A 16,309-nucleotide genomic window follows, 5' to 3' on the forward strand; every position below is an offset into this window, starting at 1 on the left:
CTTTTTCTTTCTGTTGTTTGTTCCCCCATTTTCTTCCTTTTATAATTTTTTCCACTATTAAAAGGTGTGTAGGTAGAATTGTTTTAAAAAGTTCAGAGAATAAGGGACAAAAGAGGGGAAAAAAGTCTTTGTCAAAAAGCCAATTTTTATGTTGGTTTTTATCATTTTTTTTAACAAGTCTGGTAATGTGTAACACCTTGCATACTGCATCCCAAATTTATCTTAATTCATTGTCGCCATCCTCACCCCCTCCATGGTTGACTTTAAATTACAACTTTGTGTTCTATTTGAAATCCTACATAACAATCTTTCAACCTTTTTTTCTAAGATAGACCAATGGAAAGGCATCTCAGACAGCCAGTCTATTGTGTCCTTTCCCAAATGCACCAAATTAACTGCATTTTCTACCTCAGTTATAGCACTGGCATGTTGATCAGAGGGTTTTGGGTGGTTGTGTGTGTGTGTGTGTTTTTTTTTTAAATCAAACAACAAATCCAACTATCACTTTCTTTTTCTGATCTATAAGCCAACATAGCTATAGATTGAAGTCTGAGACTTAAAACTTGGCGAAATTGTATCTTTGATTAGCCAGCAAAGTTATTGAAGATTATGCCAAGTTGGAAACTAAGAGCTGTCTCATGAGCCAAATCCAGTCAGTTAAAATCAGTTTGGACATTAATTCTTAGTTTTCTTCATCCTTGTTTTTTTTCCCAGTCTAGTCATGATAAAATGGAGCATATGAATATAGTGGAAGAAGTAAATGTTACAAAGCCAAGTGCACAGGATATAGTTTAAGGAAATATAGCTGATTGCCAATTAGTCGGTATTGAGATTTAATAGTTCTTGTTTTCAGGAATATGAGAAAATACAAATAAAGGCTTATTTTCATTTAATGCTAAGAATGAATATATTTTACAGTGTCTCTACCCTAGAGAACCATACAGTTGCCTAATGAACTAGGGTTCATGCTAGCTATTCTTTTCTGGGTCCATTTCTTCCCTATGTTCGTGCATGGCTATCTCTTTTAAATGCAGGCACACTGCCCTTAGATACATGACCCACAGTCCTTTTCACAGTTCCCTGAAACAGTGACTTGTGGGAGAGTTGGAAAAGATTTTGGGAGTCTGAGGGAATTATGAGAGAAAAAGAAAAGTTCTTATAACTCATTGGGAAGCTATTTCTGTACCATAATTTCCTAATGAAGACCAGGCTAAAACAGCCAGAGTTCAGCTTTGGTTTTAAAAGAAAAACTACTAAAGGCACTTGAAGATTAGTTTTTAGGATCTAGAAGGTGGTCTGACAATACATGCGGAGAGCCAGAAACTGAGACCAGTACTGCATGCTGCAGTTGTCTGTGGGGCTCCATTCTCCTCTATCCGTGGCCTAACTGACTGTGAGCTATTGGAAGAAAATTATTACTAGTGGAGTGCCACTTTTACATCAAGACAGTGACAACAGATTGATGAAAAAGAGTTGTCCATGAGACTTGAGATGGGTCAAAGTGGAGAGCTGTCCTCACCATCAGTGTTAGGCCACCAGGATGAGAGTATCAGAGGGGTAGCCGTGTTAGTCTGGATCTGTAAAAGCAGCAAAGAGTCCTGTGGCACCTTATAGGCTAACAGATGTTTTGGAGCATGAGCTTTCGTAGGTGAATACCCACTTCATCAGACGCTCATGCTCCAAAACGTCTGTTAGCCTATAAGGTGCCACAGGACACTCTGCTGCTTTTACAGGATGAGAGCTTCATCCATTGTGGAAAATGGGAGTTTAGACTATCAAAGCTGGCTACCCCAAATCATTTTTGGTCAGTAGGGCACAAATTTGAGGTTGGTGCTGTTGTGCTGCAAGTATGCATTTAAATATATAAAGTAGGGCTTGATACCAATTAATTGCAGTTAACTCAACCGACTAACTCAAAAAAATTAACTGTGATTAATCGCAGTTTTAATCACACTGTTAAACTATAGAATATCAGTTCAAACTTATTAAATATTTTTGGATATTTTTCTACATTTTCAAATGTATTGTTTTTAATTACAGCCCAGAATATAAATTGTACAGAGCTCACTTTATATTATTTTTATTACAAATATTTGCACTGTAAAAATGAACAAATGAAATAGTATTTTTCAATTCACCTCATACAAGAACAGTAGTACAATCTCTTTATCATGAAAGTGCAACTTACAAATGTAGGATTTTTTTTGTTTCTTATCTACACTCAAAAACAAAACAATGTAAAACTTTAGAGCCTACAAGTCTACTCAGACCTACTTCTTGTTCAGCCAGTCGCTAAGACAAACAAGTTTGTTTACGTTTACAGGAAATAATACTGCCCAATTCTTATTTACAATGTCACCTGAAAGTGAGAATAGGCGTTCTTCTTCGAGTGATTGCTCCTATGCATTCCAGTTAGGTGTGCGCGCCGCGCGTGCACGGCATCTCGGAACTTTTTTACCCTAGCAACTCCGGCGGGCCGGCTGGGCGCCCCCTGGAGTGGCGCCGCTATGGCGCCGGATATATACCCCAGCCGGCCCGTCCGCTCCTCAGTTCCTTCTTACCGCCCGTGACGGCCAGTTGGAACTGTGGAGTGCTCTCTGTCCTCCACTACCCTAGCTCTCGCTAAAGGTTTTTTGTATATAGTTAGTTCATAGTTCGTGTAGATAGTTGTTATAGTTAGTTAGTTAGGTTTTAGTGATAAGGTTAGGGGGGTTTCCCCTCCCTTTCCTCTCCCGGTGCGGGCTCATGCCCAAGGCACCGGGCTTTAAGCCCTGCGCAATCTGCCAGAGGCCTATGCCCATCGGGGACCCGCACGACGCCTGTCTTTGTTGCCTCGGCGAGGGTCATCGGACAGACAAGTGTCAGATCTGTTCTGCCTTCAAGCCGAGAACACGTAGGGAGCGGGACTATAGACTTAAGCAGCTCCTCATGGAGGCGTCGCTACAGCCCCCGGCACCGGCCGCGCCGGCACCGAGAGCCTCATCGGTGCAGAGCGCACCCGCTGCTCCGAGCCGTTCCGGCACCGCGGCGCCGCAGCCTCAGCCAGCAACCGCGAAGACCCGGCACCGCTCCCTTTCGCCTGCTAGGAAGCGCAGGCTGGCGAAGGCGATCGCTAAGTCCCGCGCTGAGGACTCAGCCAAGACTGTTGCGCCACCTGCGACTCTCGCGGTGACCGTGCACCAGGCGGGCACCGGGCCGTTGACTCCGGCGCCGCAAGGGCCGTTGAGTCCGGCACCGCCACGCTCCCCGGCACCGTCCGCGGTTGAGCCACGATTGCCATCGACGCCGGAGACATTCTCCGCGGCTCGTGAGCTGATACAGCTCGTAGAGGCACCGAGCCTCCGGCCCCCGGCACCACCGGTGCGGGCTGTCGCGTCTGTTGGAAAGCCGGCGATGATGATCTGGCCGCCCTCCGCGGACCGCCGGCACAGACGACGGTCCCGGTCACGCTCCCGGTCCCGAAGAAGGTCGCCATCCCGCCGATCCCGATCTCGGCACCGCTCGCCGTCCCAGTACCGGTCGCCATCCCGACGCCGGTCGGAGTCCCGGTACCGTTCATCATCCCGGTACCGGTCGCACTCCCGGCACTGATCCAGGTCCCGATCGCCGTCACGTCGGCACCGTCGGAGGTCTCAGTCCCGGCACCGTTCCCGGCACCGCGACTCCCGCAGCCACTCCCGGCACCGCAGATCCCGCTCCCGGTCGAGCTCCCGGCACCGGTCGAGCTCCCGGCACCGCGGTGGCCGACGGTCTCGGTCACCGTCCCGGTACCGAATGGACAGGCACCGTTTCTCGGCACCGTTTCTCGGCACCATCTGCGGACAGACTGCCGCCTTCGGCGGTACAATCCATCAGCGCCTCAGCACCTCCTTGGCCATCCCTCCCAGCATCGGTGGCCTCCGGCGCTGACAGCAACCCGCACTTGCCACCGACCCCACACGGCGATCCTCAAGGGGCTCAAAAGTGGGGCTTCTGGGTTCCCTGGGCCCAGTATGAAGCACAGGGAGTACCGTTTCCCCCGAGAGACTCGGCCTCCGAGCGCAGGGTCCCCGAGGCAACGGTTAGCCAGCCAGCCCCTTCACCTCGATGCGAGCCCTCCGTTCCGCCGGACCACCGGTCCTCCATGCAGCACGACCCAGCCGAGGCGCAGTCAGCAGCCCCTGCGGAGGAGGCTGTCATGCAGGGCTTGTCCTCATCGTCCTCCCCGGACGAGGCGGTGGCCGGTGCTTCAACCAAGGAGCCGCCGCCCATTGACCTGAAGGCCCACCAGGACCTACTTCGCCGGGTGGCGACGGCCATGGATCTCCCAGTAGCGGAGGTCCAAGAGGACGAGGACCCCATTACCAACGTGGTTGGCGCGGACGCTCCCGTGCGCGTGGCGTTGCCCTTTGTGAAAACAATCCAAAAGAACGCCACCACGCTTTGGCAAACACCCGCTTCCATCCCTCCCACGGCCCACGGGGTTGAGCGTAAATACTCAGTTCCCCCTACGGGCTATGAGTATCTTTATACCCACCCGACCCCGGACTCCTTGGTCGTGCAATCGGTTAACGACCGCGAGAGGCACGTTCAACCTGCCCCTAAGTCCAAAGACGCCCGGCGCATGGACCTGCTAGGCCGCAAGGTCTACTCGGCGGGTGGCCTACAGATGCGTATCGCCAACCAGATGGTCCTCCTCGCCAGGTACGTCTATGATATCCTGACGTCCCTGGCGAAGTTCACGGAGCTCCTGCCATCAGCCTCCCGCCAGGAGTTCACGGCGATGTTAGACGAGGGAAGGAGATCATCTAGGTCCTCCATCACGGCCGCCCTCGACGCTGCGGACTCTGGAGCTCGGACCTTAGCCTCCGGCGTGTCGATGCGGCGCATCGCCTGGCTGCAGTCCTCCACCCTGCCACCGCAGGTGCAATATACACTGCAGGACCTGCCCTTTGACACGCAGGGTCTCTTCTCAGAGAAGACGGATTCCCGGATCCAGACCCTAAAGGACGGTCGCGTTGCCATTCGCACCCTAGGGATGCACACGCCGGCAACGCAGCGCAGGTCCTTCCGGCAGCAACCCTCCCAGCCCTTCTACCAGCAACGCTATCGGCCGTACAATAGCCGGTGACCAGCTCAAAATCGCCGTCGTCCTTCCGGCAATCGGCGTAGCCAGGGCCAGGCCTCTTCCAAGGCCCCTCAGGGGGCCAAGCAGGCCTTTTGATGGGACGCTCGAGGACGGCCCATCACTCTCCCTACCGGATCCTTCCCCTTTATTTTACAACCGCCTTTCCCATTTCTTTTCGGCGTGGTCCCAATTAACATCAGACAACTGGGTGCTTCAAACAGTCCAGTCGGGATACCGCCTTCAATTTGTTTCACCCCCGCCTTCCCACCCACCCTCCCTGTCCCTCTTCAGGGACCCCTCTCACGAGCAAGTCCTCCTACAAGAGGTTCAGACTCTGTTGAGCGTGGGTGCCATAGAAGCAGTGCCTCAAGACAGGCGGGGCAGGGGATTCTACTCCCGTTATTTTCTCATCCCCAAAGCGAAAGGGGGGCTACGTCCTATCCTGGACCTTCGTGAGCTGAACAAGTACCTGCTCAAGCCCAAGTTTCGCATGGTCACCTTGGGGACCATCATTCCCTCTCTGGATCCGGGAGACTGGTTTGCCGCCCTCGACATGAAGGACGCCTACTTCCATGTCGCAATTTATCCTCCTCACCGACGTTACCTCCGGTTTGTGGTCAACAACGCCCACTACCAGTTCGCCGTGTTGCCGTTCGGGCTCTCCACCGCACCGAGGGTATTTACCAAATGCATGGCGGTGGTTGCCGCAGCCCTCCGCCGTCGTCAGGTACATGTCTACCCGTATCTCGACGACTGGCTGGTTCGCGGTCAGTCTCGACAGCTGGTGATGGGCCAGTTGACAGACATACTGTCCCTCTTCCGGCGGCTTGGACTTCTCGTCAACGCCGAGAAGTCCACTTTGGTTCCGTCACAGCGGGTGGAGTTCATTGGAGCGGTCCTCGACTCCGTGATAGCCCGAGCCTGCCTACCGCAATCTTGACATCAGACCATGGTCTCCATCATCCGGGACCTCGTCTCCTTCCCGACCACGACGGTGCGCTCCTGCCTCCGCCTCCTAGGCCACATGGCATCATGCACGTATGTCACCGCGTACGCGCGGCTCCGCCTCCGCCCGTTCCAGTCTTGGCTCGCGTCGGTGTACCGACCGCATCGAGATCCCATCGATATGGTGGTCACAGTCTCCAGGCCGACCCTCGACTCCCTCAACTGGTGGCTAGACCCGCAGGTCGTCTGTGCGGGAGTCCCGTTCCATCCGCCTCGCCCGTCCGCCACGCTGACCACAGATGCCTCAGCGCTCGGTTGGGGGGCTCACCTGGGTGACCTTCACACCCAGGGTCTGTGGTCGCCGCAGGAGCTCGCTCTCCACATCAATGTACGCGAGCTGCGAGCGATCCGTCTGGCCTGTCGCACCTTCTGCACCCACCTGCAAGGCCGCTGTGTGACAGTGTTCACGGACAATACAACAGCAATGTTCTACGTGAACAAGCAGGGCGGAGCCCGCTCCTCCCTCCTCTGCAAGGAAGCGATGCTCCTGTGGGACTTCTGCGTGACCCACTCCATTCACCTGGAAGCGTCCTTTCTTCCGGGAGTGCAGAACACGCTGGCCGACCATCTCAGCAGGTCGTTCCTCTCTCACGAGTGGTCTCTCCGCCCCGACGTTGTACACACGATCTTCCAGAGGTGGGGGTTTCCCCAAGTAGACCTATTCGCGTCCAAGGAAAACAGGAAGTGCCACCTGTTTTGCTCGTTCCGGGGTCACTCGCCGGGCTCCCTGTCGGACGCCTTCCTGTATTCATGGAAGGATCGCCTGTTCTACGCCTTCCCTCCGTTCCCGCTCGTTCACCGAGTGCTTCAGAAGCTGCGGAGGGACAGAGCCGCCATCATTCTCGTAGCTCCGGCCTGGCCGAGGCAGCATTGGTACTCCCTGCTGCTCGAGCTCTCCGTTCGGGACCTCATCCCCCTTCCGTTGTGGCCGGACCTCATCACCCAGGACTTCGGCAGGCTCCGCCATCCGAGCCTGCAGTCCCTTCATCTTACAGCTTGGTACCTGAGTGGTTGACCCACGCAGAGAGGGACTGTTCAGCGGCAGTACAGCAAGTCCTGCTAGAGAGCAGAAAGCCTTCCACTCGCTCCACCTATCTGACGAAATGGAAGCGGTTCGCGCTCTGGTGTGACCAACGAGGCCTCAATCCCTTCGTAGTCCCTGTCCCTACTATCCTGGACTACCTCTGGTACCTTAAGGAGCAAGGTCTTGCGGTCTCCTCCTTGAGGGTTCACCTGGCAGCGGTGTCCGCCTTTCGTCCATCTGTGGAAGGTCGGTCCATCTTCTCCAACCTGATGGTTTCCCGCTTCCTTAAAGGCCTGGACCGCTTGTACCCGCCGGTGCGGCGGCCTGCTCCGACCTGGGATTTGAACCCCGTGCTGGCCAAGCTGATGGGTCCCCCCTTCGAGCCCTTGGTCACATGCTCCCTGCTCTACCTCTCCTGGAAGACGGCCTTCCTCGTCGCCATTACATCAGCGAGACGAGTTTCTGAGCTCCGCGCTCTGACGGTTGGTCCGCCATACACCGTCTTCCACGGGGACAAGGTGCAGCTTCGACCACATCCGGCCTTCCTCCCAAAGGTGGTGTCGGCCTTCCACCTCAACCAGGAGATCTTCCTCCCGGTGTTCTTCCCGAAGCCGCATGCCTCGCCTCGGGAGCAACAGCTGCACACCCTCGACGTCCGCAGGGCGCTCGCTTTCTACATCGAGCGGACTAAACCCTTCCGGCGTTCGCCCCAGCTGTTCGTAGCGGTTGCTGACCGCATGAAAGGCGAGCCGATATCCTCCCAGCGGATTTCCTCTTGGGTCACTGCGTGTATCCGGACCTGCTACGAGCTTGCTCGCGTGCCGCCATGCCGCCTCACCGCTCACTCCACGAGAGCGCACGCCGCGTCGGCCGCCTTCCTGGCCCATGTCCCCATCCAGGACATCTGTCGAGCGGCCCCCTGGTCTTCGGTCCATACCTTCACCTCCCATTACGCGTTGGTGCAACAGTCTCGAGACGACGCAGCCTTCGGCTCCGCGGTATTACACTCCGCCACGTCTCACTCCGACCCCACCACCTAGGTAAGGCTTGGGAATCACCTAACTGGAATGCATAGGAGCAATCACTCGAAGAAGAAAAGACGGTTACTCACCGTAGTAACTGTTGTTGTTCGAGATGTGTTGCTCCTATCCATTCCAGACCCGCCCTCCTTCCCCACTGTTGGAGTAGCCGGCAAGAAGGAACTGAGGAGCGGACGGGCCGGCTGGGGTATATATCCGGCGCCATAGCGGCGCCACTCCAGGGGGCGCCCAGCCGGCCTGCCGGAGTTGCTAGGGTAAAAAAGTTCTGAGATGCCGTGCACGCGCGGCGCGCACACCTAACTGGAATGGATAGGAGCAACACATCTCGAACAACAACAGTTACTACGGTGAGTAACCGTCTTTTCACATGGCACTTTTGTATCAAGCATTGCAAGTTATTTAAGTGCTAGATATAATAAACATTTGTATGCCCCTTCATGCTTCGGCCACCATTCCAGAGGACATGCTTCCATGCTGATGATGCTCATTAAAAAAAAGTGTTAATGAAATTTGTGACTGAACGCCTTGGGAGAGAATTGTGTGTCTCCCGCTCTGTTTTACCTGCATTCTGTCATATATTTCATGTTATAGCAGTCTTGGATGATGACCCAGCACATGTTGTTCATTTTAAGAACACTTTCAGTGCAGATTTGACAAAATGCAAAGAAGGTACCAAAGTGAGATTTTTAAAGATAGCTATAGCACTTGACCCAAGGTTTAAGAATCTGAAATTCCTTCCAAAATCTGAGCGGGACGAGGTGTGGAGCATGCTTTCAGAAGTCTTAAAAGAGCAACACTCCGATGCGGAAGCTACACAACCGAACCACCGGAAAAGAAAATCAACCTTCTGCATGTGGCCTCTGACTCATGATGAAAATCAACATGCATCAGTCCACACTGCTTTGGATCATTATTGATCAGAACCCGTCATCAGCATGGATATATGTCCTCTGGAATGGTGGTTGAAGCATGAAAGTACATATGAATCTTTAGCGCATCTGGCACATAGATATCTCGTGATGCTGGCTACAACAGTGCCATGCAAATGCCTCTTCTCGCTTTCAGGTGACATTGTAAACAAGAAGCAGGCAGCGTTATCCCTGCAAATGTAAACAAACTTGTTTGTTTGAGCGTTTGGCTGAACAAGAAGTAGAACTGAGTGGATTTGTAGGCTCTAAAGTTTTACATTTGTTTTATTTTTGAATGTATTTTTTTTTTGGTACATAATTCTACATTTGTAAGTTCAACTTTCATGATAAAGAGATTGCACTACAGTACTTAGGTGAATTGAAAAATACTATTTCGGTTTTTACAGTTCAAATATTTTCAATAAAAATTAATATAAAGTGAGCACTGTACACTTCGTATTCTGTGGTAATTTAAATCAATATATTTGAAATGTAGAAAACATCTAAAATATTTAAATAAATGGCATTCTATTATTGTTTAACAATGTGATTAATCGTGATTAATTTTTTTAATTGTGTGATTAATTGCAATTACTTTTTTAATCACTTGACTGCTCTAATATCAAGTGTTACTGTGCTTTATGATTGAATTATGCTTGAGTTTTTGTAGTGATTTCAGGAAGTATAGCTGCCTTAATGTGTTGGAGCTATAGACAGTTCTTCATGTGCACTCTATATTCATCTCACCAAGCCAATGAATACCTTTAATAGAAAAGGCTACCATTCCAAGATGATGCACGCCTTAAAGGATCATTGTGGCACGTTTCTATATAATTACATAAGATGATTAGGCAAAGAGTATGATGCCAAAACGTTTAAACTTTGGGCTTTTCAGGAGCATACAGAGGGAGCATATTCTTTCCACTTTATGACACTATAGACAGTGAACACTGAAGTATCTGACCACCTACTATATCTATCTGTCTGTCTCTGTCTATAGACTAATATATGATGGGAAACATCTAATTTCTATAAAGTTTTAAGTCTCATCACAGAATTCATAGTATTTCCTGGCACTTCTTATCTTTAGGCAACTTCTTTAACAGAGATAAATTACAAAGTAGAAGACTGCAATCTACATACTATGGGGAGGGATGTCTTAGAACAGTCTATATCATTTGGGCGCAGGGCAAGATACAACTGTAGTATGTGGTATAATGCCATATTTCTGTGCCATCCTTTAAATGTAATGAAGAGTAGAATTAATATTTTATTGAATAAACTTCCTTATTTACTGATACTAACAATTGTGATCATTCCTCACTAGGCTAAATTGAGTGTATTGTAATGCTAATGTATTCTCTTAAGAGTAGAACACATCCCCCAAAATCATTTTTCCAAGTTATATTTAGAAATTATATTTTGACTCCCTGTATGTGTTTAAAATCACACTCTTGAGATTCTTGATAAAATCAATCCTAAAAGAGACAAAGTTACTTTATTATCAGAACATACAATAGCTTTTCATTGTGTTTAAAACAAAAAACAAAAAAACCCCCAACATGGTGGGTTGTTACTTTTTGCAGTCTAATACTTCTGGTTTTGTTTTCAGTGACAGCTACTGAAAATAGACTTAGACCACTGGTTAAATAATTTACATGGGAACTCTGTTAGCTCCTACATACTCAAGAGTATTCAGTTGAACCTGTACTAGAAGGCATGGTTTGCGGATAAGGGAGGACCACATCCTGCACTTGTTGAAATCAATTGGGTCTTTCCTGTTGACTTCAGTTAGAGAAGAATTTGACCCTTTATATTTATCTTTGCTTTTATACCTTTTATGTTTTAATGTACAACTGGCATTCTGTTCCTGTAGTAAGCCCTTGAATAAGGTTTCTCATTGGTTTATATCCATTTGAATGTATTCATTATGGGATTTTACCCCAACTAAAGTAGACTTTTGTGAATTTTTCAGGCATAAGTTGGAGTCTTTTGAGAATTAAGTTTTTATGATTGTCTGAATTTGTATCAATGCAGAAGATGAACAATCAATCTGCAAAACAATCTTTACTTTTAAAGACGAGCATAAGCCAGTGGAAAAGCCACTAAACTTATTCTTGCATTTTGATTAAACCTCATGTCGAGCACCATCTGTCACTTTTTTTTAATTTACAAGTTTTTTTTTCTTTTGCTTCAGTAAAACTGCTACTGAGTTACAGCAGTAGTCATCCTGAAGAACAGTAATGTTTGCAAAACAAAGCTAATTATTGGAAAATGTTGGAAGATAGACCAAAAGCTGTACAAATATTTTTGTCCCAGGTTTTTTTTTGCATTTATTCAACATCTTATTTAATTATTATTGTTTCCCACCAAGCAAACTTACTTTCAAAACAAAACTTATCTAAATAATTTGGCCTTTTTTTGCTTCTCTGCATATGTGTGCCAAAAATCTGTTTTCTATAAATTTTGAGTCTGTTTTAACTTACATTGTAATTGCAAGTAGTTTAATACACAGATTACTATTTAAAAATAGAATTTGCTGTAGTGAGTATAAATAGTACAGTACATATTCTAGAAAGAAGGGACATATAAATAGCATATACTATTGAAGACATGTATAGCACAGGAGTATGTGAAGTGAAGGTAAAAATACCAGCATCATCTTAAAGAAAGTAGGTGGATGTAATTCCTACAAATGGTGATTTGGCTTCTCTTGTGATCTGTTTTAGTTTTTTCCCTTTGCATACAGATTCTTTAACCTTTGCATAGCTAAGATCAAATATCTGTATAATGTCCCTAATTTTATTATCTTTTTAATATTGTCTTGGCACTTTGACTTTTCCACACTGTGACTTCCACCTCTTCACATAAGAGTGTGAACTTCCTGGGGGGGCATTGCTTTTATGTTTTAAACTACTCAGAATTTCCATCTGCTTTTAGTTGAGTTGTGGTTGTGAAGATCATGCTTGGCCCATGGGATCTTACAGTGTGCCAAGAGGATGTGGAGTTTTGTCAGCCAGTGAAATATGTCTGGCTTTTTTTTTTTCAGCAGCTTTCATATGCTTCTCATCTTGTGTGGTCCCACTAAACTGAGTATGTTTAACAGGACTACTCACCCTCTCTATCATCTGTGAGTTGCCTTCTTTTATGCAAAAGGTGTGTGTAGGAAACATGAAAGCCAAAAAATATAATCCTGGCTAAAGAAAGATATATATCTAAAAATGAAAAGTAGTCATATATAGAAAAGTACTTCAGTAGTTGCACATTTCTGTTTTGTGGGTGCAGCTGAGTATCAGATTTCAGTTATATACAAAAGTTAGTTAATTTGCAGTGTGTCAGAAATACTCAAGTGTGTCTTCTGTTTTGAAACTGGTCTGCTGTATTCGTTTCCAGGCACTATTGCAGTCTACAGTTCAGAAGCAAGAAGAAGCCATTGAAAAGCAGTACATAGCTGCAATTGAAAAACACTCATACAAGTGTGAGGAACTGCTGAATGCTCAGGTAATACAAGCACTTGTCCACACAGATACACATGTTCATAGACTATATGAATATGTTTTGCGCTACAAAAAGCATTATGATTTTCATTCACTTTCTTTTGTCTGTGTTGAAAAAAATCATCACAAAACATCAGTCTTCAGTATAATATCCTTGGGATAACAATAATTACAGGCAAAAAGAGATGGGAACGTAACCATACCTCCTAACTCGTTAGGGTGCAAATGTGCATTATAGCTTTCTAAACTGTCTAACCAAGATCCCAGAGGGACACAGCACCAAAGAGAAGGAAGCTTGGAGTGTAAGATTTATTCCTTTATTAACTGTATAATTTTATATAGCTGCAAAGAAAAGATTCAATATTTCTTAAGCCTGAATTTTATTTACTATAATGGACTTCAAGCAAAGATCAGATTTCTATGGAACAGACACAAATAAATGTGTGCTGCAACCTATAAAATGGTCATTCTAACAGCTACCGTCCAAATCTATTTTTATTTCTGTGAAACCACTGCAATTAATATGACATCAATGATAAAAAAGAAGATTATACAACAAGTATTTAAAGCTGCTGGTCCATGTTAATGGTCTAATGATTATTTAAACTTTTGGAACTTGTTTTATTATTGGCAAAGTCTTGCTTGAGTTTATTTAAATTATTAACCAAATAAGCTCTATACATAAGGTATAAATATAACATTTTCTGTTGGCTAATCTTGAAAAGCCATTCTCAGGTTGTTTGTATTGCAATTACTTTTAAGTACTGCTAGGAACAATTCTTCTAAAATGACTAGTAGAAGTTTTTTGGTTTTCGTTTTTCATTTGTGAGTGATGGTAAATTAAAGATCTAAATATAGCTAATGTACACTTGAAATATTATTTCACAGTATAATACAGAAAGGTAAAGATAATTGGATATTTAGTCGATTAATTTCAGCATTCTCTCAGGTATTTTACAACCGTCTCCCTGTTATGACCATATCAGCTGAAGAGTTTGCTACAAGCATGTAGTCATCTGTGTAAATAGTATAATGGAAAGGTACAGAGCACTTTGGAAAAAGTAATTCATCCTTGGACAAGGAGAACATTGCACAGAACTACAGTGCTCTTGAATGCATGCCCTACAGCTATGCCTAAAAATATCCTAAAATGGATTCAAACTTTTTATTAAATGTTTTGCCTTTTTCTGTCACAGTATCCACAATCATTGCACTGCTGATGTAATATATTATTGTTGAGTATTAGGGCTAGATGAACCTCAGAAAAGCTGAAAATTCTGTGAGAATAGGCTTTCTTGTAACATTGTTGATATTTCTTGATTCTAGTTGAGTCAGAAATATTGCTATCGTATCTGATGTTTCCATCTCAAACCAGGAAGTGGAAAGAAGCATCAAACCTTGGGGGACAGGAAGTTTTTTGTGTGTGTGCTTTTTGAACCTTAGAAAAGGATCACCTCTAGTTTGTTGTGACAGTCCTCATCTGTTCTTATTTAATTCAAGCATGCTTTTACTATCCCTAATGGTAATGGTACAGTGTGCAGAATAAGTACTAAAGTGAGGGGATGAAAGCAAACAAACAGTGAAATTCTGTGATGGAAATTAGAAAACTTGCCTTAGAGCACCGTTTCTCAAATGCAGCCACCAGGGGGTTTCTCCTGTGGCCACGACAGGTGATGTTGGGGTGGTGGTAAAGCGTCAGCCCCACCCCCACCCTCCCTGTTCCTCCTGGATGCGCCACTCTGCCCGGCTCCGGAGACAGGTGGGGCAGAATGCTGAAGGAGTAAGGAGAGTTCTCTCCTGGAAGCCGGGGAGGGGAGAGGGGCTCAGTGGGGCCTGGACGTCAGCCCTGGGGTGGTTGGGCATTGGGAACTTAGGGAGCCTGGCTGCAGACTAGGGCTCCAGCCATGGGGCTTCAGACTCCAACCCCTGGCCACATGTTGACAGGCTCCGATCCCCAGCTCTGGCTGCATGGTGACAACCCCCAATCCCACCAGTGGTTGCTGGCCCCAGGTGCTGATCCCCGTCTATGCGTTCCGACCCCAAGCGCCGATCCTGAGCTCCAGCGGCTGCCAGTTCTGGGTGCAGATCCCCGATGCTGGCCTTTGGCTCTAGCGGGCACTGCCTTTGGATGCGACAGCAGGCACAGACCCCTAGTGCCAGCCCCAAACCCTGGTGGCCAGCAACCCCGAGCTGCACACTCTGACCACCAGCCCTGGCCACTGACCCCGGACACTGCTCCTGGATGTCTACCCTGGGTTCTGGCAGGTGCTGGCAATGGGTGCAGATCACCAGCCGCAGGCGCCAGCCCTGGGTGCAGATCCCCACTCCCGGTCATGCAGCAGTGGGCACCAACCCCAGGTTCCGGCAGGTGCTGGCTCAGAATATGGACCCTAGCCCCGGCTGTGTAACAGCAGGTGCAGACCCCAAGCATCAACCCAGGGTGCCGACCCCTGACCCCAGTCGCATAGCAGTCGGCGCCAGCTCTGGGTGCTGATCCCTGGCTGCATGGCAGTGGGTGCTGATCCCCAGCCCTGGCCACGCAACTGCAGGCACCGACCCTAAGCTCTCATGGGTGCTGGCCCTGGGCACCAGCGCCAACCCACATCTCTGACCACGTGGTGGCAGGACCCCCCCATCCATTGCCCTTGGCCTCTGCTGCCTCACCTTCCACCCCTCCATCCAGGTCTTAACTTGCCAGGACTTGCTGTGAAAAGTGATATTAACAAAAATATAAATATCACTTTTCACAGCATTATTTTTATTGAGCCCTACATAAATAAATTACAATGATCTGGGTGTGTATACATGCATATTTATTTGTTTTTCCTAAAGTTAGTTAAATATTTTAGGGAAAAAAGTGTCAGAGCAGCCACCAGCAAGAGTTGGTGGCCACACTCTGAAGTCACCAAACAATTTGTTGTGAGAACCCTCACCTTAGAGTGATAGTCTCAAAGAACTCAGTCTATTTATCTTAACAAAGAAAAGCTTAATGAGTTATTTGATTTGAGTCTGTAAGTATCTACATGGGGAACAAATATTTAATAATGCGCTCTGCAATCTGGCAGAGAAAGACGCAACAGAATCCAATGGCTGGAAGTTGAAGCTAGAATTCAAACTGGAAATAAGGCATAATTTTTTTAATGGTGAACGTAATTAACCGTTAGGATGACTTAACATGGGTCAGCATGGATTCTCCATCACAGGTAATTTTTAAATCAAAATCGGATGTTTTTCTAAAAGATGCCCTCTAGGAATTATTTTGGGGGAGGTCTGTGTTATGCAGGAGGGCAGACTAGAGAATCATAGTTGTCTTTTCTACCTTGGAATCTATTAAGTGTTAGTTTTAGTAAAACAGCATTTACATTCAGTAATGCTGTTGACTCATCAGTTTTTTTCAAGACCTGTGGGATACATGAGTGTCTGTGGTTTCTATCCGTTATCAAGTTTATCCTCTACTTAGATATTTGTTTTAATTTTTTAATTTTTGTATATAGTATTTCCTGTACATGCGTCTCTGCCCAGCAAACATAATTAGCAGGACTACATATTTATACAGCATGGTTATATTCTCTTAATGCATGCAGAAAGGCCTGAAACAGCTCCAACTGAAGTCACTGGAAATTTTAACACTGACTTCAATAAAAGCAGGATTAGACTCTAAAAAAGAACATATCCTTTTTTTCCCTTAACTCTTTATTAAGTATTATGTTTTAAGTATTAAGTATTAT

At 47.0% G+C, this 16,309-nt stretch overlaps 1 protein-coding gene across 6 annotated transcripts in view; it reads left to right on the forward strand.

Moving 5' to 3' along the window:
- CCDC91 (coiled-coil domain containing 91) overlaps positions 1–16,309 on the forward strand; it is a 341,433-nt gene that overhangs the window by 188,087 nt on the left and 137,037 nt on the right. For all 6 annotated transcript variants that reach the window (XM_044996321.1, XM_044996330.1, XM_044996304.1 and 3 more), the window contains one exon: positions 12,478–12,585. In XM_044996321.1, coding sequence (XP_044852256.1) covers positions 12,478–12,585 — 108 coding nt within the window. The remainder of the gene's footprint in view (positions 1–12,477; positions 12,586–16,309) is intronic.

Source organism: Mauremys mutica, chromosome 1 (genome assembly GCF_020497125.1).
Source record: "Mauremys mutica isolate MM-2020 ecotype Southern chromosome 1, ASM2049712v1, whole genome shotgun sequence".
NCBI classification, from domain to species: Eukaryota; Metazoa; Chordata; order Testudines; family Geoemydidae; genus Mauremys; species Mauremys mutica.